The sequence below is a fragment of the Bidens hawaiensis genome, unplaced genomic scaffold, assembly GCF_021521415.1.
Source record: "Bidens hawaiensis isolate Kalapana, Puna unplaced genomic scaffold, B.hawaiensis_p1.1 tig00030279_1, whole genome shotgun sequence".
Classification (NCBI taxonomy): Eukaryota; Viridiplantae; Streptophyta; class Magnoliopsida; order Asterales; family Asteraceae; genus Bidens; species Bidens hawaiensis.
The window spans coordinates 163960-187813 of NW_027495051.1; the positions used below are offsets into that span (position 1 = coordinate 163960).

General features: G+C 36.1%; 3 protein-coding genes across 3 annotated transcripts; all 3 read left to right on the forward strand.

Moving 5' to 3' along the window:
- Window positions 1–5689: 5689 nt before the first annotated feature.
- Window positions 5690–8934, forward strand: LOC143580208 (proline transporter 2-like). Its single transcript, XM_077063301.1, has 7 exons — window positions 5690–5820; window positions 6686–6910; window positions 7003–7097; window positions 7167–7356; window positions 7432–7556; window positions 7633–7848; window positions 8502–8934. The coding sequence occupies exons 1-7, from the start codon at window positions 5733–5735 to the stop codon at window positions 8877–8879; spliced, it is 1317 nt and encodes a 438-aa protein (XP_076919416.1). The 5' UTR covers window positions 5690–5732; the 3' UTR covers window positions 8880–8934.
- Window positions 8935–10279: 1345 nt separating this feature from the next.
- LOC143580205 (proline transporter 1-like) lies at window positions 10280–12692 on the forward strand. The gene is made up of 4 exons (XM_077063299.1): window positions 10280–10385; window positions 11997–12221; window positions 12315–12409; window positions 12489–12692. The coding sequence occupies exons 1-4, from the start codon at window positions 10280–10282 to the stop codon at window positions 12690–12692; spliced, it is 630 nt and encodes a 209-aa protein (XP_076919414.1).
- Window positions 12547–13793, forward strand: LOC143580210 (proline transporter 1-like). The gene is made up of 3 exons (XM_077063302.1): window positions 12547–12881; window positions 12964–13179; window positions 13386–13793. The coding sequence occupies exons 1-3, from the start codon at window positions 12744–12746 to the stop codon at window positions 13761–13763; spliced, it is 732 nt and encodes a 243-aa protein (XP_076919417.1). The 5' UTR covers window positions 12547–12743; the 3' UTR covers window positions 13764–13793.
- Window positions 13794–23854: the final 10061 nt, after the last annotated feature.

The following is a 23854-nucleotide window of genomic DNA, read 5'->3' on the forward strand; positions in this document are numbered from 1 at the left end:
TTAATATTTTAATACTAATAATAATATAAAAATTAATATTTTAATAATAATCATAATATTAAAATAATAATAACATAATTATATATTTAGAATAATGTTATTTTAATAATAATAATATTTTAATAAATACAATAATAATATTTTAATAACAATAATATTTTAATAATAATATTAATATTTTAATAGTAATAATATAATAAAAAAATTAACAATAACGATAATAGTACGGGAAAACTGGTTCAAATTTGGGAGGCCCGGCGAGCTAGGGTTACCGTAAAACTGTTCAGGTTGACTATAATAACCGATTTAATTCTACCGAAACGTAATGTAGTGGCGTGTTGAGTGAAAAATATTAGGGCTCATATAGGTGGTGTCTATATATTAGGCATGGTGTAGTATAACGGCCGGTGCCTAGACAAATTTCAAATCGTTATCATAACGGAACCCAAATTACAATTAAATATAGTTTGGTTTTTCAAAAGTCCCTATAAAGTATAAACCGTCTATCTTGATCTCACATAACAAAACTAAACCAGTCACCAAATCTCTGTCCTAACATGTACAACTACCGACTTCATACTAAATAAAGATAAAACGAAACCTGGTTCAAGTTGGGTAACCACAACGTGCCAGGCTGATCGTTAGCGGCGTAACCCGGCTCCTCCTCATCCGACTCCGGCGTAACCCAGCTCCTCCTCGTTTGACTCTGGAAATAAATGGTTGAACCACGACATTTACATATACCAAAAATTGTGTTGTTGTGTTGTTGGTTGAATGAAGATGGTGAGGGTGAGAGTGAGAGTGAGAGTAAAAAAAAAGAAAAGAGAAATGATGGAGAGGGAGGGGAGCCGGGCTCCAATAATATAAAAAACCCAATACGCTGCGTATTAGGGTACGATATGACAACCGAGCCCAGCTTTTACAGGCTAGGATGCCAAATCGTACCCTAATACGCCGCGTATAGCCCTATACGTGGCGTATTAGGGCGTGTGATGAGTGTCCCTAATAGGACCCTTAATAATAGCATGGTGAAAATGATGCCGTCATGCCTTGAATATAAACCACCCAAAATCACATCCTTTAAATTAACTTGCAATTAAACTACATCTTTCTAGTTGAATACATATTTAATGCTACACTTAATATGAAAATTTAATGTTTTTATGTTTATGTTATCGAGTCCCTTTACCATATCATGTTAAAACAACATAATCTTAAAACATTTACATTTAAACTTAGACGAAACGTAAATCACATTTTATTCATTTCTTAAATCGTCGTTAGTTAATATCTTAATGGGCGGGTTCTTCGACATTCCTGTTACCATATCATGATTTTTTTTCTCCTTCCTCTCTCGTCACAACCACTGTCCACCATATACACTTGTTTTTAATTTTTAAAAAGCGTGCTTTAAACGTAAAGTGACATAAGGCGATGACCTTGTTGCTTTTGCCTACACAATGCGAATTTTGGGCCAAAAAGCGCAATGAAGGCACATATTTTAAGCCAAAAAGCGCACCTGAGGCGCACGCCTTTTGAACATGGGTCATTTTTATTCTTTAAAATGTTGTATCACATGCTTTTTAGGTTGTACATGTAGTTAAATTATATATTAAATTCAATATAAAGCTTACTTATAGCTAAATATTGTTTATACGATGCTAAAATCCTACGAGATACTTTTAAAAATTATTTAAAAACCCTACACCTCACGTATGAAAATCGGTACGCTTTTACGTTTCGGTTTTAACCCTACAACTTTCATGCATCTGGCTTTTTGAAACCAAGATCATACCCAAAAGTAGAGATGGCCAAAAAAACCGGTTGGGGAACCGGTTTACCGGTTTAAACCGGAAACCGGTTTTTACGAAAACCGGTTTTTTAAAAACCGGTTTGACCGGTTTAGAAACCGCCGGTTCGTCTTTCGGTTACAAGTTCTAGATCCAAAACCGGTTAACGAACCGGTTAATGGAAAAACCGGTTTTTTTTTATTAACCGGTTATGGAAAAACCGGTTAACCGGTTTATAAAAAAACCGGTTTATAACGGCTATATGCCCGTTTTTTTTGTTTTTGGACCGTTTTTTTTTTTTACCATTTTACCCCCACAAACATCTATATATAGTTTAGGTTGGGTATTGGTTAGATCACACTCGATTATACAACTCCAAACGCTCTAAACGTTTATTTCATACGCGATTATTTTGTTATCTCACGCTCAATTATACCACATTACCACTCCATACGCTCTTATTTCGTAGTCGTTTATTTCATACTCGAGTATACCACTCTTATTTCGTAGTCGATTATCATGGCCTCCCAAAGTGCTGCTTCATCCGTCAACATGGGTGCCTCGAACACGGGAGAAACGGTCGTTCGGGTCATCCCCACGAAACGAAACCATGATGTTTGGCAACATTTCGACCTATGCGAAATGTCTAACGGTAGCCAAAAAGCTCAATGCAAACATTGTTTGAAGTTTTATGGCAAAGATGCAAACTCCACTTTAAAAGCGCATGTACAAAGGCCCTTTTGCAAGGCCTTGAAGGACGAATCGGGAAGTAGTTCGCAGCCGGAGATGACGAGTAAAGGAGCGGTGTTTACGTACGACGTTGAAGCGGTACGTCAACAGTTTTCAAACTTTGTGATTCAACAAACACTTCCTTTCAACCACTTCGACAACCCTCAATTCACGGAGATGATGCAAAACTATGTTCAACCACGCTACCAACACGTAAGTCGTTCGACCCTTAGAAGAGATTGTCTTAAAGCATGGAAAAACGCTAAATCCGAACTAATTTCATACTTTTCAAACTTACAAACTGGTGTAAACTTAACAACGGATGTGTGGTCGGTACCTCATGGTTCGCCCGACTCATACATTTGTGTGACGGCTCATTGGGTTGACCCCGAGTCGTGGCAAATGATGAAACGAACCGTTGCGTTTCAATTGTTTGATTACCCGCACACGGGTAGAAATATTTTTCAAATCTTGGATAAAGTCATTCGACAATACAAGATTGAACATAAAATCTTTTCAATTTCGTTTGATAACGCGTCCAACAATACGGCCGCGGTTGGCCATTTAAAATTAAAGTATAAACCTATTTGTGATGGAGTTTTTTTTCATAGCCGATGCATTGCACATATTATCAACTTGGCCGTGCAAGATGGGTTAAACGTGATCGAAACGCAAAGAAACAATTTTAAAAGAATGTTACGAGATGTTTTTAGCAACAATAAAACATTTTCAAGATACAAAAAATTTTGTGTAGAAGCTAATTGTCAATGGTTGGGGCCAAATTGGGATTGTCCAACAAGATGGAACTCGACTTGTAATATGTTTGAGAAAGCCATCCAACAAAAAGAATCATTAATTGCGTTTCATCAAATTTTGTCAAGTAGGGGTAAATGTGCACCGTACGATCCTAGAAACTGGTTATTGATTGAGATCGTTACGGAGGTCCTTCAAATTTTTAAATCTTGCACAACTAGTTTATCCGGGGTTTACTATCCAACAAGCCCCATTGCTTTACCAAAAATTGCTGTCATGTGCACAAAGTTGAGTGAACTTCATTGTAGGGGTGCACCTTATTTTGATATGGGTGTAAAAATGAAAGAAAAATTTAGAAAATATTTTCAAGAACTACCCGCTGTTTTGACATGTGCTGCTGCGTTAAACCCTTGCATCAATGTTGGTGGTGTTGAAGCTTTAATAGAAAAAATTTGTGATGAGCTAGGGTTAAACGACGATCAAAACCCCTATTATAGCCAAACTTTAAAGAATGCTTTCAACACCACCTTGTCAAACATGTATGATGTCTACCTTACAAAATACGGGTCGTCTTCCCAAATTCATGACTCGTTAAGAGCTGTTGCCCAATCCCAATCCCAAACCGACCTTGAAATAGGGATGTACTACATGATTTGGGAAGACGCCGGTAAACGTCAAAAGGTAAACACCCCAAGCAGTGAACTTGGAAGGTATGGTGGTACCAACTTTGTGAAACACATGACTCCGGATGAATTTAGAAGTCTTGATTTGCTGGCTTGGTGGAGAGGTAAGGAGGATGAGTTTCCGATCCTCGCCGCCATGGCCAAATATTTACTAACGGTCCAAGCTTCCACGGTAGCTTCGGAGTCTGCTTTTTCTGTTTCTGGCAGGGTTATATCGATTAGGAGGACTCGACTCACTGCACCAGCTATAGAGATGTCGATTTGCTACAAGGATTACTTGGACTCTTTAGATAGGGCACAACATCAACGCTCACTCGAGGGGGAAATGGAGTATGAAGCGGGCTTGTATGAAGACGAGGTCAATGAAGGACACACTCAACCAATGACCGATGAAGAAGCCGCGTACGACGATTACCTAAGAAATAGCTCGGGATCGGGTAGCGAAGAAAATTAGTTAAAGAAACAGCAAACATGGAGGCAAATCATGAGTAAGAAACAGCAAGTTGTTCATGTAATCGTGTCTAAGCATTCTTTTTCCTAATATGTGCTCTTATTTACTTGTTGATTTGGATTTTTCTAATTTAGTTAAAGAAACAGCAAACATGGAGGCAAATCATGAACAAACTGCGATTGGGAACAACAGGAGCATCTGCTAGTTCACGATTTAATGTTTGTATTTTTGAGTTAAATCATGAACAACAGTTCTTGGCAGAGATTTCTTCAGTGTTAATGATTTAATGTTTGTATTTTTGAGTTACGAATATGCGATAACGATTTAATGTTTGTATTTTTAATGTAAAAACTATAAATGAAAGTTATGTGTTTTTAATCTTTGGTTTGTTGAAAACACATTCACCAACACACACTCATACTCATCTTCCAAGCAAAGAACCCTAACAACGAAAGCAAAGAATGGCTTCGGTCAGTCCGTTTTGCCTTGTAGTTACCGTTTTGCCTTGTAGTTACCGGTTTGTTTATACTGTGAAAAAATAATGGTCTTCATTAAGTACAAAATATAAAAAACAAATATTCGTATTTGAAACCGCGAAATTTTTAAAAAAAAAAAAAAGAAAAACCGGTTAATAAAAAAAACCGGTTAATAAAAAAACCGGTTTATTAACCGGTTCTAACCGGTTTCTAAACCGGTCCTAACCGGTTAGACCGGTTAGGGTTTTGACAGCAAAAAACCGGTTATTAACCGAACCGGTTTTTTTTCGGGCCAAAAAAAACCGGTCCGGTTAATAACCGAACCGGTTTTTTTAAAAAAACCGGTTTGTGCACCTCTACCCAAAAGGGAGTATACGCGTAATAATCTAATTAATAATTGTGTATGTACTTATTTACAAAGTTACCTTATAAAAGTCACATTTGAAAAATCTTTGACGTAAAAGAGCATCACATACACAAAGACAAGACTTGATTTTGCCGACCAGTGGTTACACATCAACAACACCTTTTCAAGATTCAATTTTCTGAAATCAAATTGATTCGTTCGTCATCATGACTTATTATTAAAACCCATACCGCATATTATTACATATAAATTCCCTTCAATTATTTCTATTCCTATAAATATGTATCCATCTACTCTTTTTTACTTCGTGGGTGTGTGTTAAGTCTTCTCACACCCAGTTTGAATAATTCTCCGTTGAATTTGCCTGCATTCACACACACCAAGATACTTAGGAATATTATTATTATTATTTATAGGTTTATATATAAGCATACATCGCTGGCTTATTATTTGGAAGCGGAAGAGAGAGTTTATTTGCTGCCAATGACGGACGACACTCGTCCCACGAAGGTTTACTCCGATGAGCAGTTGACTATTGAGATTCCTGAAACCGCTCATCAGATTAGCAGCGGTTCGTTTCTTTTACTTTTAATGTTTTTGTTTATTAAGGTTGCCGCCTTACTTGCACTTTGAATTCAAATTTATTTTTTGATTAAAAACATTATTATGCCAATTTTGTAACTTCGTCTTGATAATATCATTTCGGAAGTTGGAATTCAGGTTCCGTACTGGAACCAGACATGTTACCAATGAAATTGACAACCAAACACTCCGAATCTTAAAGTCAAAGTTGGGGGGATAATTTTAACTCAAAGATCAGGGAAGTTTAAATCTATACTAATGACCTGCTTTTATGCCTCAATTTCGGGTTTTGCTATCCAAATCTCATAACTTTGACTGAATTATTTCAAATTGTCAAAGTTATTGTCTCTTGTACCAAACGATTTTGATTTAGTTATCCAAATTTTATAACTTTGACCAAATTATTTCAAATTGTCAGTGTCATATTCATCTGTATCCAAACATCAAGATTCTTTATCCAGTGGCTCAAACATTACTACCCTTCATTAAGGACTAAATATGGTTATATTATAGCTAAAGTAGTATCTTTTTGTTTCATAGCTGTTTAGTTAAACAGGTGGACCCACCAACCTGATTAGTCAAACAGGCCAATCCACTAACTCGTTTAACCCATTTTCTTACAACCCACGCTTGACACGTTAAGTTGAATAAGTTAAACGGGCCATGTTCAGGTTATACGATTTTAAGTGTGTATAGGTCAAGGTTAATGTTTTTAACACGAAAAAATATGGGTCGTGTTCGGGTTGACCAATTCACCATCAACTGCGATCTGACACGATTGATACCCGTAGCATATTATATTATTGTTTATTGGTCGCTATGAATGGATGTATAACATCAATCACTCGACGCAGATTCATGGTTTCAAGTGGGTTTTGTTCTTACAACGGGCATCAACAGCGCATACGTTCTGGGCTACTCGGGTGCAGTCATGGTCCCACTCGGTTGGGTGGGTGGGGTAGTCGGTTTAATCTTAGCAACCGCAATATCACTCTATGCAAATGCACTTATTGCAATGCTTCACGAGTTTGGTGGCAAAAGGCACATCAGATACAGAGATCTTGCAGGATACATATATGGTAATAATCAACAAACCATTAGTCACAATATTATGTCTGTTAATGTAATACTAAATGTAAACAAATAACCGACACTTTTTTAACCATTTCAGGCCCGAAAGTTTATTCTCTTACGTGGGTGTTACAATATGTTAACCTTTTCATGATCAATGTCGGTTATGTCATTTTGGCAGGTCAAGCTCTTAAGGTATTATCATTAAGTACAAGTTATTAGATTTTTATCACCCGGTTATAACATTATGCGTTAATTTTGTAGGCGATTTATGTACTCTTCAGGGATGATAATGCAATGAAGCTTCCATATTTTATTGCAATTGCGGGCTTCGCTTGTGGCTTATTCGCAATTTGCATCCCTCATCTTTCGGCTTTAAGAATTTGGCTCGGGTTTTCAACGTTTTTCAGTCTCGTATATATTGTCATAGCATTTGCCCTGTCTCTACGTGATGGTATATTTTTTATTAATATCTAGCACTTTCATTTGTGAGTCCCACATTTTAAACCGAATTTATATGCTTTTAAAGGGATCAAGGCTCCACCTAGGGACTATGGTATTCCCGGGTCAGATATAAGCAGGGTGTTTACAACGATTGGTGCTTCTGCTAGTCTCGTTTTTGCTTTCAACACGGGAATGCTGCCCGAGATACAGGTTAGTATTGGGTCGGGTTGGCCTGAAACGGGTTATGTTTAATATGGTTTTTTAATGATGTTTTGTTGTTTTATAGGCGACAGTGAAGCAGCCGGTTGTTGGGAATATGATGAAGGCATTGTACTTTCAATTTACAGTAGGGGTTTTACCATTATATGCGGTTGCATTTATGGGTTATTGGGCTTATGGGAATGATACAGATGCGTATTTGCTCAATAGTGTTAACGGGCCAGCTTGGGTCAAGACATTTGCTAATATTTCTGCGTTTCTTCAAACCGTCATAGCTTTGCATGTAAGCTTTCTTTTCTACTTGTTCCATTTTCCGTTTCATATGATGCAAGTTTGATCGTATTTCCCCAAATGTTTGACAATGAATACCTGTCCAAAGCAAGTCGTGTTGTACATAGGAGTGCAAATGAGCTAATTAACTAGTAAACTGCTCGAGATCAACTCGCTAAAGCTCGAATCAAGCTGAGCTCAAACCTATAAATAAGCTCGTTTAATAAATGGGCATGGACTTGAGCTACACATTTCGAGCTTGAGTAGGCTTACGAGCCTAAACGAGGCAATAATATATAGTTTTTTCAATATATGAAATTTATATTTACATAATAATAATTACATATAAAACTATGATAGAAATAGTTAAAAAGAATATATTATGTTATTTAAAAACTTATAATTATAAAAATATGTAACCATAATAAAACAGCTAGTGAATAAATAAATGAGCTAAGTTTGAGCTTGGAAAACTACTCACAAGTCAATCTCAAGCTTTAGAATAGAGCTTGAAACGAGCCGAGCTCGGGCTTGGCTGGTTTACACCCCTTGTTGTACCGGATGTCCGGATCCCATTGATTAACAGTGTGTTGGTGTGGTTCAATGAGTCTTCCAGTATCAAGTTCCCATTATTATTACAATCTACATCTTGGTTTTATTTTATAGATTTTTGCAAGTCCGATGTACGAGTATCTCGATACAAAATACGGAATCAAAGGAAGTGCACTAGCCATAAAAAACCTGTCATTTAGAGTGGTGGTGAGAGGCGGTTACCTAGTGATAACCACCTTACTGGCGGCAGCAATACCGTTCGTTGGAGACTTCATGAGCCTGACAGGAGCCATCAGTACCTTCCCACTTACATTTATACTTGCAAACCACATGTATTTGGTGGCTAAAAGGAACAAGCTCACTTCTATGCAAAAATCATGGCATTGGCTCAATGTTGTTTTCTTTGGGTTTATGTCTGTTGCAGCCGCAGTTGCTGCTCTAAGGCTTATAGCTGTGGACTCCAAAAATTACAGCATTTTTGCTGATGTTTAGAATAGTTTTTGTTTGTATTTTTATGGGATGGTTAAAATAAATCCCGTTTTAGTTATTTCATATGTCATATCGAATACTGATTTATTTTATATAGAAATAGCACACATGAGTCGGTATTAATCGCTTTATCAGAAGTTAAATGTAAGCTAAGTTATTCTAACAATTTGTTATGCTATGATATCCTGTTTGCATAACATAGATTTGATACGAAAAGTTTGGTGGGATGATCTTTTTTGTTGGGAATTATTCTTTTGAAAACTGTGTTGGACCACTCTGGACTGAGAATCGATCCCCTTGCCGGCTTTTGTTTTTCTCAACTAAAGCGGTTGATCCCACCATCACTGTTTTTTTTAAAAAGCTTATATCATGCTCAGATGAATATTTCTAAAGGTGTGTTATGCACTTATGCTTAGGGTGATTATTCTGTTGACTTTAACTCTTTTTATGTTTGGATGATTAATGTTTGAAATTCTCTTAGTTTTAGGTTTTTATTATACTTTCTATATATTTCATATATTTAAAATTAATTATAGTCTCATTCAATAACCGAACTGATTTTTAAAACTTACAATATACTCGTCTCGTTTACGTTACTTAATTAACAGATACGGATATATTATCTTCTAATTTACTAATAATATGAATTGTGTCAAATATGATTTGTGTGACTATGAAGATTTGACCCATTTCGTTGTAAGATGCTTTTAAAAACAGGTTACCTGTTTGAGCAGTTAAACACGAAGATGCTCATAGTTGGCACGTCTAATGGTTAGCTTTGTCTTCCATTTTTCAAACAATTACAGGTTCAAAGTTCCTAAAATGTGATATTCCTATTAACAAGTGAGTAATTGAGAAGTTAATCTCAACTGTAAAGCAGTCTATAAAGTGGCCATCTATACAATCTATGTTGGGATGACTAAGGTTAAGATTTTCTACTCTAACCATTTTTGGCATAAATTAAGATGATACTTTACTTAAAATATACCATGTAACTAATAGGTTCAATTCTGGAAGTAGAAAAAATGATCAAAACTAGCATGACATAGACATCTCAATTTGGAAAGGTGGAAAATGAACGGGGTTAGAATATGTTCGGCATGACCAACCCACAAGCTTACAAGCACTTTCCTTTCCTTTTTTTTTTAAGTTACGTTGATAAACCAAATTCGGCTGCAACATAGGAATAATAATATTATAGATTTATGCATATCTACATCCGGTAGCTAATTTGGGAGCGGAAGAGAGAGTATACCTGCTATTAGAATTTGTTAAAAAGTTTGTTATAAGTAGGGGCATTGTTGTAAACTTACGTTTAGAGTTTGTTAGAGAATAACTGTTATTAGAAAGTATATTTGTTGTGAAACGAAGAACAAGGGGTGGTGGATTCCTTCGTAATTCCAATGACGGACCAGCGGGACGACGGCATTTCGATTCGTCCCACGAAGGTCCACGCCGACGAGCAGTTGCCTGCTGAGAATCCTGATACCGCCCATCAGATTAGCAGTGGTTAGTTTCCTTTTACTATTTTGTTAATATGAATGTTGCAGCTTCGTGAGGAACAATATCCGTAGTTGTCTATATACAAGATTGATTGATAATATTATTTCTACGAAGTATGGGAACCGAACATGTTAGAAATTAAATTTGGATTCCAACCAAACAGGGTTTAACGGGTCGTGCATTCGGCCCCTAAGATCCCAAGCTTTGTTTTTAGTAGGACCGGTTTTGCTATCCAAAAGGTTATTGTTGCCCGTTTACCTGTCATTTTATTGTAATTGCTTGAATTTGCAATATATGTCATCCACGTTAAAAAAAACGGGGGATGTTTGGACGCTATGTTGCCAAAAGTCGTTGGAGGTGCTCCTAGGTGTTTAGGTGAGGCACAGTGAAAGCGCCTCGCTACCATCCAGATGACGCGTCGACCTTCGGGCAAAGTTCCGGCCAGTTTTTGGCGACGACCAAATCCTCAAAATTTTGCAAATTCTGGGAAAACGGATCTGAAACATCAAAAAGTGGCCGGGAACCAACATAAACTAGCTTTAAGCAAGCCTCAAAACATGTTAAAACCCCAAAAATGGTATGTTTATAGTATGTACCGTGTTTATCTCGGGCCCTTGCTGTTTAAGCGGCTCACGCCTAGGCTCAAGGCTCACACCCTTATCGCTTTGAGCGCTCTTTGCACCTTTGACAACTTTTTTTATGTGGATAATTTTGAATAAAATCAGAATAACATGACTGCCAGACAGGGAATCTATCATAATAACCTGTTTTGTATACATCAACTTCTTATTTAGCCCCATCCAAATCTCATTTGTGAGTTGTGACCATATTATTTCAAATTGTTGTCAGGAGCTTATACACTTTTATCCAAACATCAAGAATCTATAGATGTTTAAAGGCTCAAAGCTGATTACTCTTAATTAAGGACTAAATATGGCAAGATTATAGTATATCAGAAGTTCAAAACTACTATTTTTTAAATTTCCTTTGAAGAATCTTATGAAAATTGCGAATTGTAATCTTTATGGGGAAAGTATTGCGTGTAACTGTAAGAGTGTCAATCGTGTCGGACTGACGGCTTGAATTGTTCAACCTGAACATGACCCATTTTTATCTTGTTAGAAACACCAAAACCCTCACACTTCAAATCTTGTAACCCAAACACGGGCCGGCCCGTTTAACCCATTTATCCAAATGGATTGATGGATTATACTCAAGTTGTAAACGTGCTAATCTGGTTGGTGGGTTGTTAAAAATGGGTTAAATGGGTCGACTTGTTTAACTTAGCGGGTTAAACATGTCAACCCAAACACAACCCATTTTTTCAGCTTTAGATATGCCAACCAAAAGCATGACTGTTTTCGTGTCATGTTGATATTTTCAAACCTGCATATAAAAGCATGGCAAAACCGGCGGGTTGTGTGAGGCCGGGTAACGGAGAAAATTGGGTTCACGTCAAAACGTGCCATTTCGAAGAAAAAAACCATCAGTTTGGTTTGGGTCAAATTGGGCTCATCCATTATATTCTTTTAACGAGGAAAAAGTGCATAATACATGGCATTATATTATTTTTTTGGTTACTATGAATAGATTTGTAACATTAATCACTTGATGCAGATTCATGGCTTCAAGTAGGTTTAGTTCTTACAACGGGCGTCAACAGCACATATGTTCTGGGCTACCCAGGTGCAGTCATGGCTCCACTCAGTTGGGTAGGTGGGGTAGTTGGTTTAATCTTAGCAACCGCAATATCACTCTATGCAAATGCTCTTCTTGCAATGATTCACGAGCATGGTGGCAAAAGGCATATTAGATATAGAGATCTTGCAGGATTCATATACGGTAATAATCAACAAACCATTAAACAAAATAGTATGTCAGTTAATTCATACTACATGTAAACAGATGACTGACACCTATTTTTAACAATTTCAGGCCTGAAAGCTTATTCTCTTACATGGGTGTTGCAATATGTTAACCTCTTCATGATCAACGTCGGTTATGTCACTCTGGCTGGTCAAGCTCTTAAGGTACCGAATTTCTATAAAAGTGCCTAATGAAAACTACTGAAATTCTTCTCTCTTTATATCGTTGCGGTTAATTTTGTAGGCCATTTATGTACTCTTCAGGGATGATGATGCAATGAAGCTTCCATATTTTATTGCAATGGCGGGCTTCGCTTGTGGTCTATTTGCAATATGCATCCCACATCTTTCGGCTTTAAGAATTTGGCTTGGGTTTTCAACGTTTTTCAGTCTTGTGTATATTGCCATAGCAGTTGCCTTGTCGCTTCGTGATGGTATATTTAGTTAATCTATATCTATCACTTTCATTTGTGGGTCCCACTTTTTAAATCGAATTTATATGTTATTTAAAGGGACCAAGGCTCCACCTCGGGACTATAGTATTCCCGGGTCAGATTTTAGCAGGGTGTTCACAACTATTGGTGCTTCTGCAAGTGTTGTTTTTGCTTTTAACACGGGAATGCTGCCAGAGATACAGGTTAGTATCGGGCCAAGCTGGGTTGGCCCGAAAGGCATTTTGGGTCCAATATGGTTTTTGATGATGTTTTGTGGTTTTATAGGCGACGGTGAGACAGCCGGTTGTTGGGAATATGATGAAGGCGTTATACTTTCAATTTACAGTAGGAGTTGTACCATTATATGCAGTTGCCTTTATCGGCTATTGGGCATATGGGAATGATGCAGATGCTTATTTGCTCAATAGTGTTAATGGGCCGGTTTGGGTTATTTCGCTTGCTAATATTTCTGCCTTTTTTCAAACTGTCATAGCTTTGCATGTGAGCTTTCTTTTCTACTTGTTTCATTTTGCATTTCCTATGATGCAAGTTTGTACATATTCCCCTAAATGTTCAACCATTATAAGTCTCAAATCCAGCTTCCCTATGGTTTTCTGCCTTAAACCCTCTTAAAAACCGCCCAACTAACGCAAGTTGCATTGTACCATGGTCACCAGGTTACTCATGTAGATTTTTGGTTTTTATAGATTTTTGCTAGTCCAATGTACGAGTATCTAGATACAACATACCGAATAAAAGGAAGTGCAGTAGCGGTAAAAAACCTGTCATTCAGGGTGATGGTGAGAGGCGGTTACCTAGCTGTAACCACCTTACTGGCGGCAGCATTACCGTTCATTGGAGACTTCATGAGCCTGACTGGAGCCATCAGCACCTTCCCACTTACATTCATACTTGCAAACCACATGTATTTGGTGGCTAAACAGGACAAGCTCACTTCTATGCAGAAATCATGGCATTGGCTCAATATTATTTTCTTTGGGTTTATGTCGGTTGCAGCTGCAGTTGCTGCTCTAAGGCTTATTGCTGTGGACTCCAAAAATTATAGTATCTTTGCTGATGTTTAGAATAGGTTTTGTATTATCATAACGGGATGTTTAAAATAAATCCCGTTTTTAATTGTTCAGTGTTGTCATACTGAATACTGATTTAATTTATATAGTAATACACACGATTCAGTAACGTTTAGTTTATCAGAAAAGTTTAAGCTAAGTTATTTATGAAAACTTTGGTGGGACCGTCTTTTTGTCGGGAACCGTTGTTTTGAAAACAAGACTGGACCAGTCGAACCATGATCAACTCCCTTATCAGTTTAGTTTCATGCTATGAGCCGCCAAGAGTTTGAACCATCCTGGCTTTGGAGATGTGGAAGCAACCTCTCTATCTTTTCGATAAAGGTATGATTTGCCTACGTCTCACCCTCCCCAGACCCTGCTAATAGCCTTGCTTTTGACGGGATTTCTACCGAGTATGATTGATTGATTGATATTTTTTTTCATGAAACGCTTATTTCGTGTTTAGATGATTAACTTTTAAAGGTGTATTATGTATAGGGTGTTTCAAACTTGTTTTATGTTTGAAATTCTCTTAATTATAATGTATTCGGTTTTATTTTTAATACTCATGACTAGTGAACTAGTAAAATAGTTGATTCAATAACCGGTATCATCATCATCATCATCGTACTCAGTATATCCCACCAATAGCAATGCTATGGTAGGGTCTGAGGAGGGTAAGATGTAGACAGCCTTACCTCTATCCCATAGGGATAGAGAGGCTGCTTCCGGTGAGACCCCCGGCTCGAATAACCGGTATGATCTATAAAACATTATCGGTGACGAAAAAATACCATAAACACCACTATCAATGTGTTCATCTAGCTTACTTTACTTAATTAACAAAGAAGAAAATACTTGTGTTAATTTGTTCGTGTCTCTAGGATTGTTAAACATCTAATACAAGAGTAATTTAGTGTATAGATATATAACTGATGATGAAAATTGAGGAATCAGATATATTCAATTCATGATGGAGTTATATTTTGAGTTTTGTTGTCAAACTTTATAAACTGAAAGTTTAAATATATGTATTGCAGAATTACAGAAAGTTCGTCCGAAACTGCAACATGATTATTTTCAAATTATCAAACCGGTCTTTAAATTATGAGAATTTTTCGTATATTTCTATAAGATGGATTTGTAGTTAATGAGTTACATTGACTTGAAAAAACAATAAGCCTTTTTATTGTTTCAGAAATTAGAACCAGTGGATATTTACGAATGTCTAAGAGAGGGGCAACAACGAAGACCATTACTCTCGTGTGCAGGTCAGCATCTTCGTCAAAGCCTGTAAAGAACTTATTGACATTCTCAAAACTAGCATAACAAATGAAGAAGTGAATTCAAAATCTGATACTGTTGTACACAAACATGGACTGGTATGCTTAATAATTATTTAAGTGACAAATAAAATTAGCAGAAAAGATATTCTTTATATGTTGTTGGAGTGTTTATTACAATTATTTGTTCTGATCCAAGGTTTTGATATTAAGTGAAAAGCTTCATTCAGCCACATTACAGTTTGATCAACTCAGAGCCGCATGATTTCAAGATTCTATTAATCGAATATGCCTTGAAGGCTTGAAGAATACGAGATCCTGTGAACGCAAGTTCAAAGACGGGTTAAATCCAACCCGAACCCATGAAAATCAAGCAGCAACTTTTAGATGGTTAAATCATCTGCTACTCGTTACGACTAAATAAGTTTCATGTCTTGTAATCAACGCACACGAGTAATTCATAAGTCCTTTAGTCGCGACGACTAGTTTACCCGGTTTACATTCCCTACACGAGTAGTTTAATAGTAGCTAACTCGTCGCGATTAGTTTAACCTTATAATCTACTCGTCGCGACTAAATGACTTATGAATTACTAGTGTGCGTTGATAAGTGAACGTGCTCGTTACGGTTAGTTTAAGGACACATGGCAGGTCTAATTGGTTTCTACAAACTACTCGTCCTGACTAGTTTATAATACCTATTTCTGAAATTTTTTACAAATGGTACCTAAAACTAGAAATTTGTTTTCAAAAATACTTATCTTGAGAATTTTCCCATTACTTAAAAGATAGTATTTGTATATAATATAAGTATATGCATCAAGTACAATACTTTCCTTAAATGAAAAGACAAAGAGCCCTCCCCTATCCTCATAAACTTGATAGTTTTGATGATACTCGTTATGTTCACTTTTAAATGTAATTTTTGAAACAACTTGCAATTTGTGTGTTACAACTTTATATAACTATCATATCTATACTATATAATAAATAAAACTTTTTAAATGTCATGGGTCACCACCATGATGATCCTTACAAATATTTTCTCTTCAATCTCTCATATTAAATATATTTCTTTTTCTTATTAATAATTTTGTATCTCATTTTTGCTTTTTAATCTTTCGTTTTCTCTTTTTAATAATTCTTTCATGATTTAAAAAAGTTAATACCAGTATAAATATATTATTTGTTTTATATAAATATATTGTATTAGTTATTAATATTATATTTTTATAAGTAAAACAATTTTTACGTTCATTTTGAATAATGATTCCAAAAATTAAGGTTTTAAATATATTGTATTAGTTAATTAATATTGAGGTTTTGTAAGAAATGATAGGCAAGATTAATTTACAATTGAAATTTCAATAAATTCAACTTATTAAATATATGATATTTACTAAATTACAAGTTTTTTTTCTTTCTAACCCTTAAAATATTCACTATTAATGTATTCTTAGTGTTTATGTTAATTTAAACGGACGGGGTTCTTTACCCGGTTAAAGTATCAAACATGGTTCAGGTCAAAATAATTTATGATTAGAATGATTCCGGTCCACAGGTTGGTTTAAAAAAAAATAGACATTACAATTTCTTTTTTTAACTGACTTAAAAATCTACAAAAATATAAACACTAGACTATGTTTTGGTTTTTCAGTTGGATGAGACAACTTTTTACCTTGGAAATACAAATGTTAGATATTAACACACTATTAATCAAATAATAAATTGACTTTGCATATCCTTAATTATTAAAGATTTCAAAAATATAATTTCTTTAGTGAACGAGTATATTTGCAACAAAAAACAAGGTCGTTCAAGAAATTAACAAACGTTTGCTATCCATGTTTTCGGGAGATTTAAAATATTACCATTATTCAAATGGTATCATTCAGACATAAAATGAAACATTGCAAGAAAGTATTAGTTTCCTGATGTTTTAAATCGCCTCAAAATCTAAGGTTGTCGAGTCATAGGCTAGTCCTGAACGTTGAAGTGACGTTGCTTAAGTGGTCTATGCAATGAAACTAGAATACATGTGAAATACAATATGATAACCGTGTTATAGAAACGGAAATCATATCCGGAGGTAATACTGGAACTCACACTTTTATTTTTAAAAAGAAAAATCCTACACCTTTAGATAAAATAATTAATTTCAAAGAATGAAATTTTCACTTCTTTTGTTTTGCAATAAAGATTAATAAAAGCGGTTAGCCACTATAGATGGTTGCTTTGTTTTTGGACAATTTATTTTAACTCATGGCCAATTATACGTTACATTGTCTAGAGTTAAAGTACAAACAATATGAAACTACTAAGTTTTGATATAGAAAGTAAAGTACAAATAAAACTATAAATATTGTGTACAACGAAATATTTAGGGATTTATGAATTTTCGAACGACTTTTTTTTCATATTATGTAATGTGTAATTTATTCTACCGTATAATATATCTTTATATATGTTGAACATAATTTCTTGTGTTTGACATTGTGTTATTGTTTAAATAAATCTATTTATTCCAACTCGTGTGCTACACTGGTAACTAACCTAACAGTTATCTATAAGTAATAGTTTATTGGTTTAAGTTCTCATTTGATGAGATCATAATAACTAGCTGCTAAGTTTTCGTATTAAAGCCAAAGGGAATGAGATAACGATGATTAAACCGAACGTTTGAATTATAAATTCAAAGGAAATATTTGATGAAAAGATGTTCTACATAAATTGGTTATGAAATATTGAAGAGGTAGGTCCCAACAGGGCCCAGTTGGACACGCAAGACTCACCTTGAAGAGGGACGTCTGCGCAAAGACCAACTGGTTCCGCAGTACGCCAGCTGTTCCCGCAGGAAAAGCCTCCCAATGGTGAAGTACCCCGCCTGTTGTCACACCCGGCCCTGAGCGGCGGAAACAGCCGGGCGCGCACGAGTGGGGATTGATAATTAAGCACGGGCCATTGCAAACATTCAAAGATTTTCATTTCGCATGAAAAGTTTAATATAAATACATTACATTGATTAAAAATTACATAGAAACATCCAAGTATAGAAACTGTTGAAGATTTCCACGCCATATCCCCTTGCGCGGCGGGAACAACCACGCGCAACGAAGGGATAGAACTAAAATCTTCCAAAAAGCTAGTTTTAGATGTTCAGCGTGAGGTGCTCTAAGTGTGACTCCATGCGCTACCTAGTTATCTCCTGAAAGACACGTAAAAACATTTGAATCAGTATAAACTGAGTGAGTACACAAGTTTTAGTAACTTGATAAATCGTGTTTGCATCATAATCTTGATACAAATCATTCTGAAACATAATTCTGATAGCATCATTAAAACACATGCTTGGTAAAACATAGTCCTATCAACATATTCTGATAAAATCGTTCCGCGGGTTACGCGCGAACATTTCTGGGAACTGTGCTCGTCTATGCAAAGTGGCGCTGCCACTACGAGCTAATCAATAATTCCGTCCCGCGGGTTACGCGCGGACGTTGTGCCGGAAAACAAGGCGCTCGTCCATGCAAAGAGGCGCGACCCCTACGAGCGGGCTCAAACCCATAGTACTGCCCCATGACCATACTAGGCACTCGTCCATGCAAAGAGGTGCGACCCCTACGAGTGGGTGGATCAAACCAGCAGTCCCTACCCTTAGAGTTCCAATGGTAAAGTGATCACTTACTCGAATTCTGGCGCACATACATCGAAAACCATAGATACCGTTTGCATTGCTCGTAAATACACCATAATGAAACATTATTTAAACACATAATTGCTTGTATTGCTTGTAAGAGTATCACATAAAACATAGTTTTAAGTACGTGTCCCTCGCCCCGAAAACAGTTTAAAAACAGTGAAAACAGCGAAAATAGGGGCTGTGAGACTCACCTGTGGTTCTTGTTAAGGGATTAATCGAGATTCTGGTTTTCTTGGTGTTGGCCTCGGAATCGAAGGTCTAGTAACTGGAACGGAATCGAAAATAACGGATGCTTTGGGAGATGATTAGTGCAAGTTTGCAGTTCTTTGAAGTGTGTTTTGAGTGATAATTTAGGTTACATATTTATAGGCAAACTCAAGGGAACACAATCCCTTGCTTTAGGGGATTGTAATCTTTTCATATCTAGGTGTAATGATGATAAAGTATGGAAATTATTATTGTTTATTGTTTATTTAAAAGTGGAGGAGTGGTTAAAAGATCTTGATTTGATTTGGACAGGACATGCAGGTCTGGGGTTGGTGAGAATAGGGTGGCTGACAGTTGACTTTTCATGTTACAGTGTGCTTTTTCAGGTACTTTTGTCAGTGTACAGTAAAAAGTGAAAAAAAATCTCTGAAACACGCTACTGTTTCCCTTTTTGGGCGGGAGTAATCTCCTTATGTCTGGAGAATAGACTAAGTGTTCTGTGCGCATCACTTTGTGCGCATAGCTTTCTGCGTGAAGGACATTTCTTTGCTGCGGGTAGGTGCGTAACCTTCTCGCAGTTAGGGATATTGAGTTTCATTTGTAGATTCTCCAGGTGGTCTTGGTATTTCAACATAGTGATCAGTCATGTTGAAGTCAATTCCATCTTGGAGCTTCAGACAAACTAGCTCTCAATGTTCCCGCCATGCGGGGAGGTTAGTTCCCTTCCGCACGCGCATAAACGATTTAGGATGCACCCGCCTTAGCATCATGCGGGATGGTCAACCCATAGTCAACATAACGTTAAGTTACATGAAAACATAAAGCCAAAACATTCGCGCATGGCGCATATAACATATGCTCACGCTGGTTCTTAACATGGTGCGCTTGCGCAGGTTGCACATAACAAATGCACGCGCTGACTAACATGGCGCGCTCGCGCAGGGCGCACATAACAAATGCACGCGCTGACTAACATGGCGCGCTCGCGCAGGGCGCACATAACAAATGCACGCGCTGACTAACATGGCGCGCTCGCGCAGGGCAAACATAACAAATGCCCGCGCTGACTAACATGGCGCGCTCGCGCAGGGCGCACATAACAAATGCACGCGCTGACTAACATGGCGCGCTCGCGCAGGGCGCACATAACAAATGCACGCGCTGACTAACATGGCGCGCTCGCGCAGGGCAAACATAACAAATGCCCGCGCTGTATGGTGCGCATAATATTTACAATCACCTAATTATTAGGTGATTACTTAGTTTAAGGGATTGGGAATTTACCGGGTGTCACACTTCAGAAGCTTATGTCTGCGGGCCCGCAGACATAAGCCTCCTGCAGATGTTTTAAGCAAAAAACAAACACCACCTAAGAATCACGAAGAAATGGTCCGGAAACGGGATATAGAGAACAAGAGATTGAACCATGTCCTATTTTGTAGTCTAGTTTTCTTTATAATATATTATCTTGTCAATTAACATGAAAAATTGGGTAATCGTTTGTAAAGGTCAATTTGTAGATTTGTTAAATGTATGTAGATGATTTTACAAGTTATGAAATGAAAGTTTGCATTTAGTTTTGTTTATGATATGTTCGATTGGGTTATTTTTGGCTTTATGGATATGGACAAGTATTATGAATGTTTATTTTTTGATCTTCTGGTGTCATTAAAGGATTTTTATTATTTTTTGAACGGGCCATTAAAGGATTAATCTGCATTATATCATTTACCAGATCATTGCAGGGGTTAGTTTTTAACTGAAAATGACGAAAGTACCCCTGACGTATTTGGGGTTTAACAGATCTGTTTAACTTCATTTGGAAGTGGTATATAAATCGATATAATTAAAATATATTTGTATTCAAAGCGATAAAGGTTTCAAAATTGTATACAAATAGATGGAACAATCAAACCACATGTATTCAAACAGAAATTTTTTCAGAAAAAATTTATGTCGAATTTTAATCATCCTAAAAACATATTTTAGTTTTGTAAGGCTAACAAAATTTGCGTAGAAATTAAGTATTGTAATGGTCAACTGTACCACCGAGCGCGCACCGGGTACAAATATGTTCCAACATGCATGTGCACAAGAAAGTAAACAAGGGTCTTGTGATGAAATGTTCTTTTAAATGCAAAAAGGATTGGAGTGTAACTTTGATGATTTTACAAACAAACACACATGACTAAAGGTTTAGATAGAGTAAACTTTTAGTTTTAGGTAGACAACAAAAAATAATTTACCTTGTATTACTAAATAACTTTCTTTTGTGACAAACAATTAAAATACGAGACACAAACTCTCATCGTTTTTGCACAGTTTCGCGTGTCCAGTTCATATTTATTAGGTTTGATACTCTTTTTGTTCTACATATTTTTCATAGTCACTTAAATTTGGGATCCGAAGTTCAAGAGAAGAATATTTTTCATATTTTTCATACTTTCATATTTTTTTCATTCGAAGCAAATTGTCGATCTCTATTAGAAGGAAACATCCAAGACGACAACAAAGGAAACACATGCCACTAGTTCGTCTCGGTAATATTCAAAAAAAGTTAGTCTCAATAAGGCTATGTGTAGTGGACAACAAAATAGAGCGAATTTGCACGGTTTTAAAGAGGAACCCCCCCCCCCCCCCCCGGCGATAAGAGGGCGACAAGGGGGCAACGTGTTTTTGTCGCCATTTCATGTTTGAAGAATGTTATTATTATATTCTTTCGTGTGTAGCATGCATACATACCCCCCCCCCCCTACACCCCTAAAACAATAATTCCCCCTTTGCTGATTGTGCGCCATATAACACTTACCCACCCCCAATTTGTAGCCCCCACTACACATAGCCTAAGAGCATTCTCAACAAATCCCCTATCTCAATTTCTATAATTACACTAAAAAACAGTAAGTTTATCTCTTATGTTTACTTAAATAATATTTATTTTGTACTTTAATCATTACAGTTTTCTAACTCTATCCTATAGTTTACAAATAATCACTACCATTTTCTCAAACAAAAAATCACTATAATTTTTCTCTCCACCATATAATTTACACTCACAGCCACTCAAAACCTCATCCTATAATTTACAAACTCCTCTCATAAAATTTTAGAAAATCGGATGAGAACGCTCTAATGAATCAATGGCTTCATCTACCATCATCTCGGGAACATAAATCTAGGAAGATTCGATGGATGAGGGTGGACCGTGGATGTTAAACGTATAAGACTTCTACTGTTGTGGGGACCTTCATGGGAATGCTTCATTTTATTCATATTTCAGATAAAGACTCTTTTGAGTGTGAAAAGTTCTACTCTGAGACACTTCAACGGGAATAACAAATAAAAAGGCCAGGTTAAGGACAGAGAAAAAAAAAAAAAAGGAGCCACATTAGTTTTATTGATTTATAGTACTGTTTATGTATGAAATTTTGAATGAGTAAAAAGAACTAATATTAGCTTGACTGAAACTAGCATACTAAATAGATTTATCAATGAGCAAACTAAAATCATAAAAAACAAAGCAGTTACTAGTTAGACATGATAATGGGTCAATGGCTTCGTCTTCCACACTCAAAGAAACATAAGTCTAGGAAGATTCGACGGCTAAGAAACAAACAAGAATCATAAAAGCAATCCCTAGAACACAAGAACTGATTTTATGTTGGGACTCTCTTGATACTCTTTAAACGATTACAATGTGCATGCATGACTCTACCCAAAAATCATTGTGAAATAAATTCTGTTTATAGAATGTTTTTCCTGATTTTTGTAACTCGAATAGTGCCATGTATATGCGTTTATCAACGAGTTGTAAGAATAAATACAATAATATGTATTTATTATTATATATGGTCATGATAATCATTTATATTATGATATATCAAAATATTAATTATACCTTGTTATATATATTAGTTTGCTAAATCATATTACCCTTAATTAACTAATAAAGGATTTCCAATTGGATGTATATAAAGAGAGATAAAGATTAACATCATAATCAACCCAAACACAATACCGAAATCGTGCTCCTCTATCTCTCACGGTTTCAATATCAAGATACCATAAACCTCATCCTTAACTACATATCTTAAAGGGGAACTCAACCAAGCTGACAATCATGTTGGTTTGCATCATTCTCCGTCGCAGTTACTACTCTCCCTGCTGTAATAGGTTCGTAGGTTTAGTATAATTTATCATGCTTTCTATTACTTTCATGAAGAACTGATCAACACTAGCCTTTATGAAGATATGAAACTTTTTGCTAGATTTATGATTAACCTAATTTTCTAGATTTTTCAGTGTTTGTGATCGACATATGTATAGTGTTAAAAACACAAAGTTTCTTCTAATAGTTCCTAGATAATAATTTTTAGCAATACTCTCGTTACATGTACTATCATATGCATCTTACGTATCTATTTCTTGAGACACAGTTATCGAGTCTGATAATCGATCATATCTTTTAACCCTTGTACTTCTTGTTTTACTTTGCTAATAAAATACATGCGTACGTACACAACTATAAGTTTATCATCCTTTACAAAAGGATGCTTAAGATGTCACTATTTTTGGCCATTTGTGATACTATCTTCATTTTTAATATTTATTCACTAGTTGGTGATGATGAGAGCATTTCAATTTTACTTTCATTTTGTTTAGTTATATCAATATTGGTGATGATAAGAGTATTGCGATTTCACTTTCATTTTGTTTAGGTAAATCATTATTGGTATGTTTCATAAGTCGTAGCCATTCCGTGATTATTGATGAAAAGGTTGTTGAATGATTATTCCAGCCAGATATTACTCGTATCAGAGTACGTACTCTGACGATTATATCAATTGACCTTTTGTTCCAATGGCGTGGTGATGATGGTTAAGGTTTGAGATCTTTGAGGTCCCGTGTTCGAAG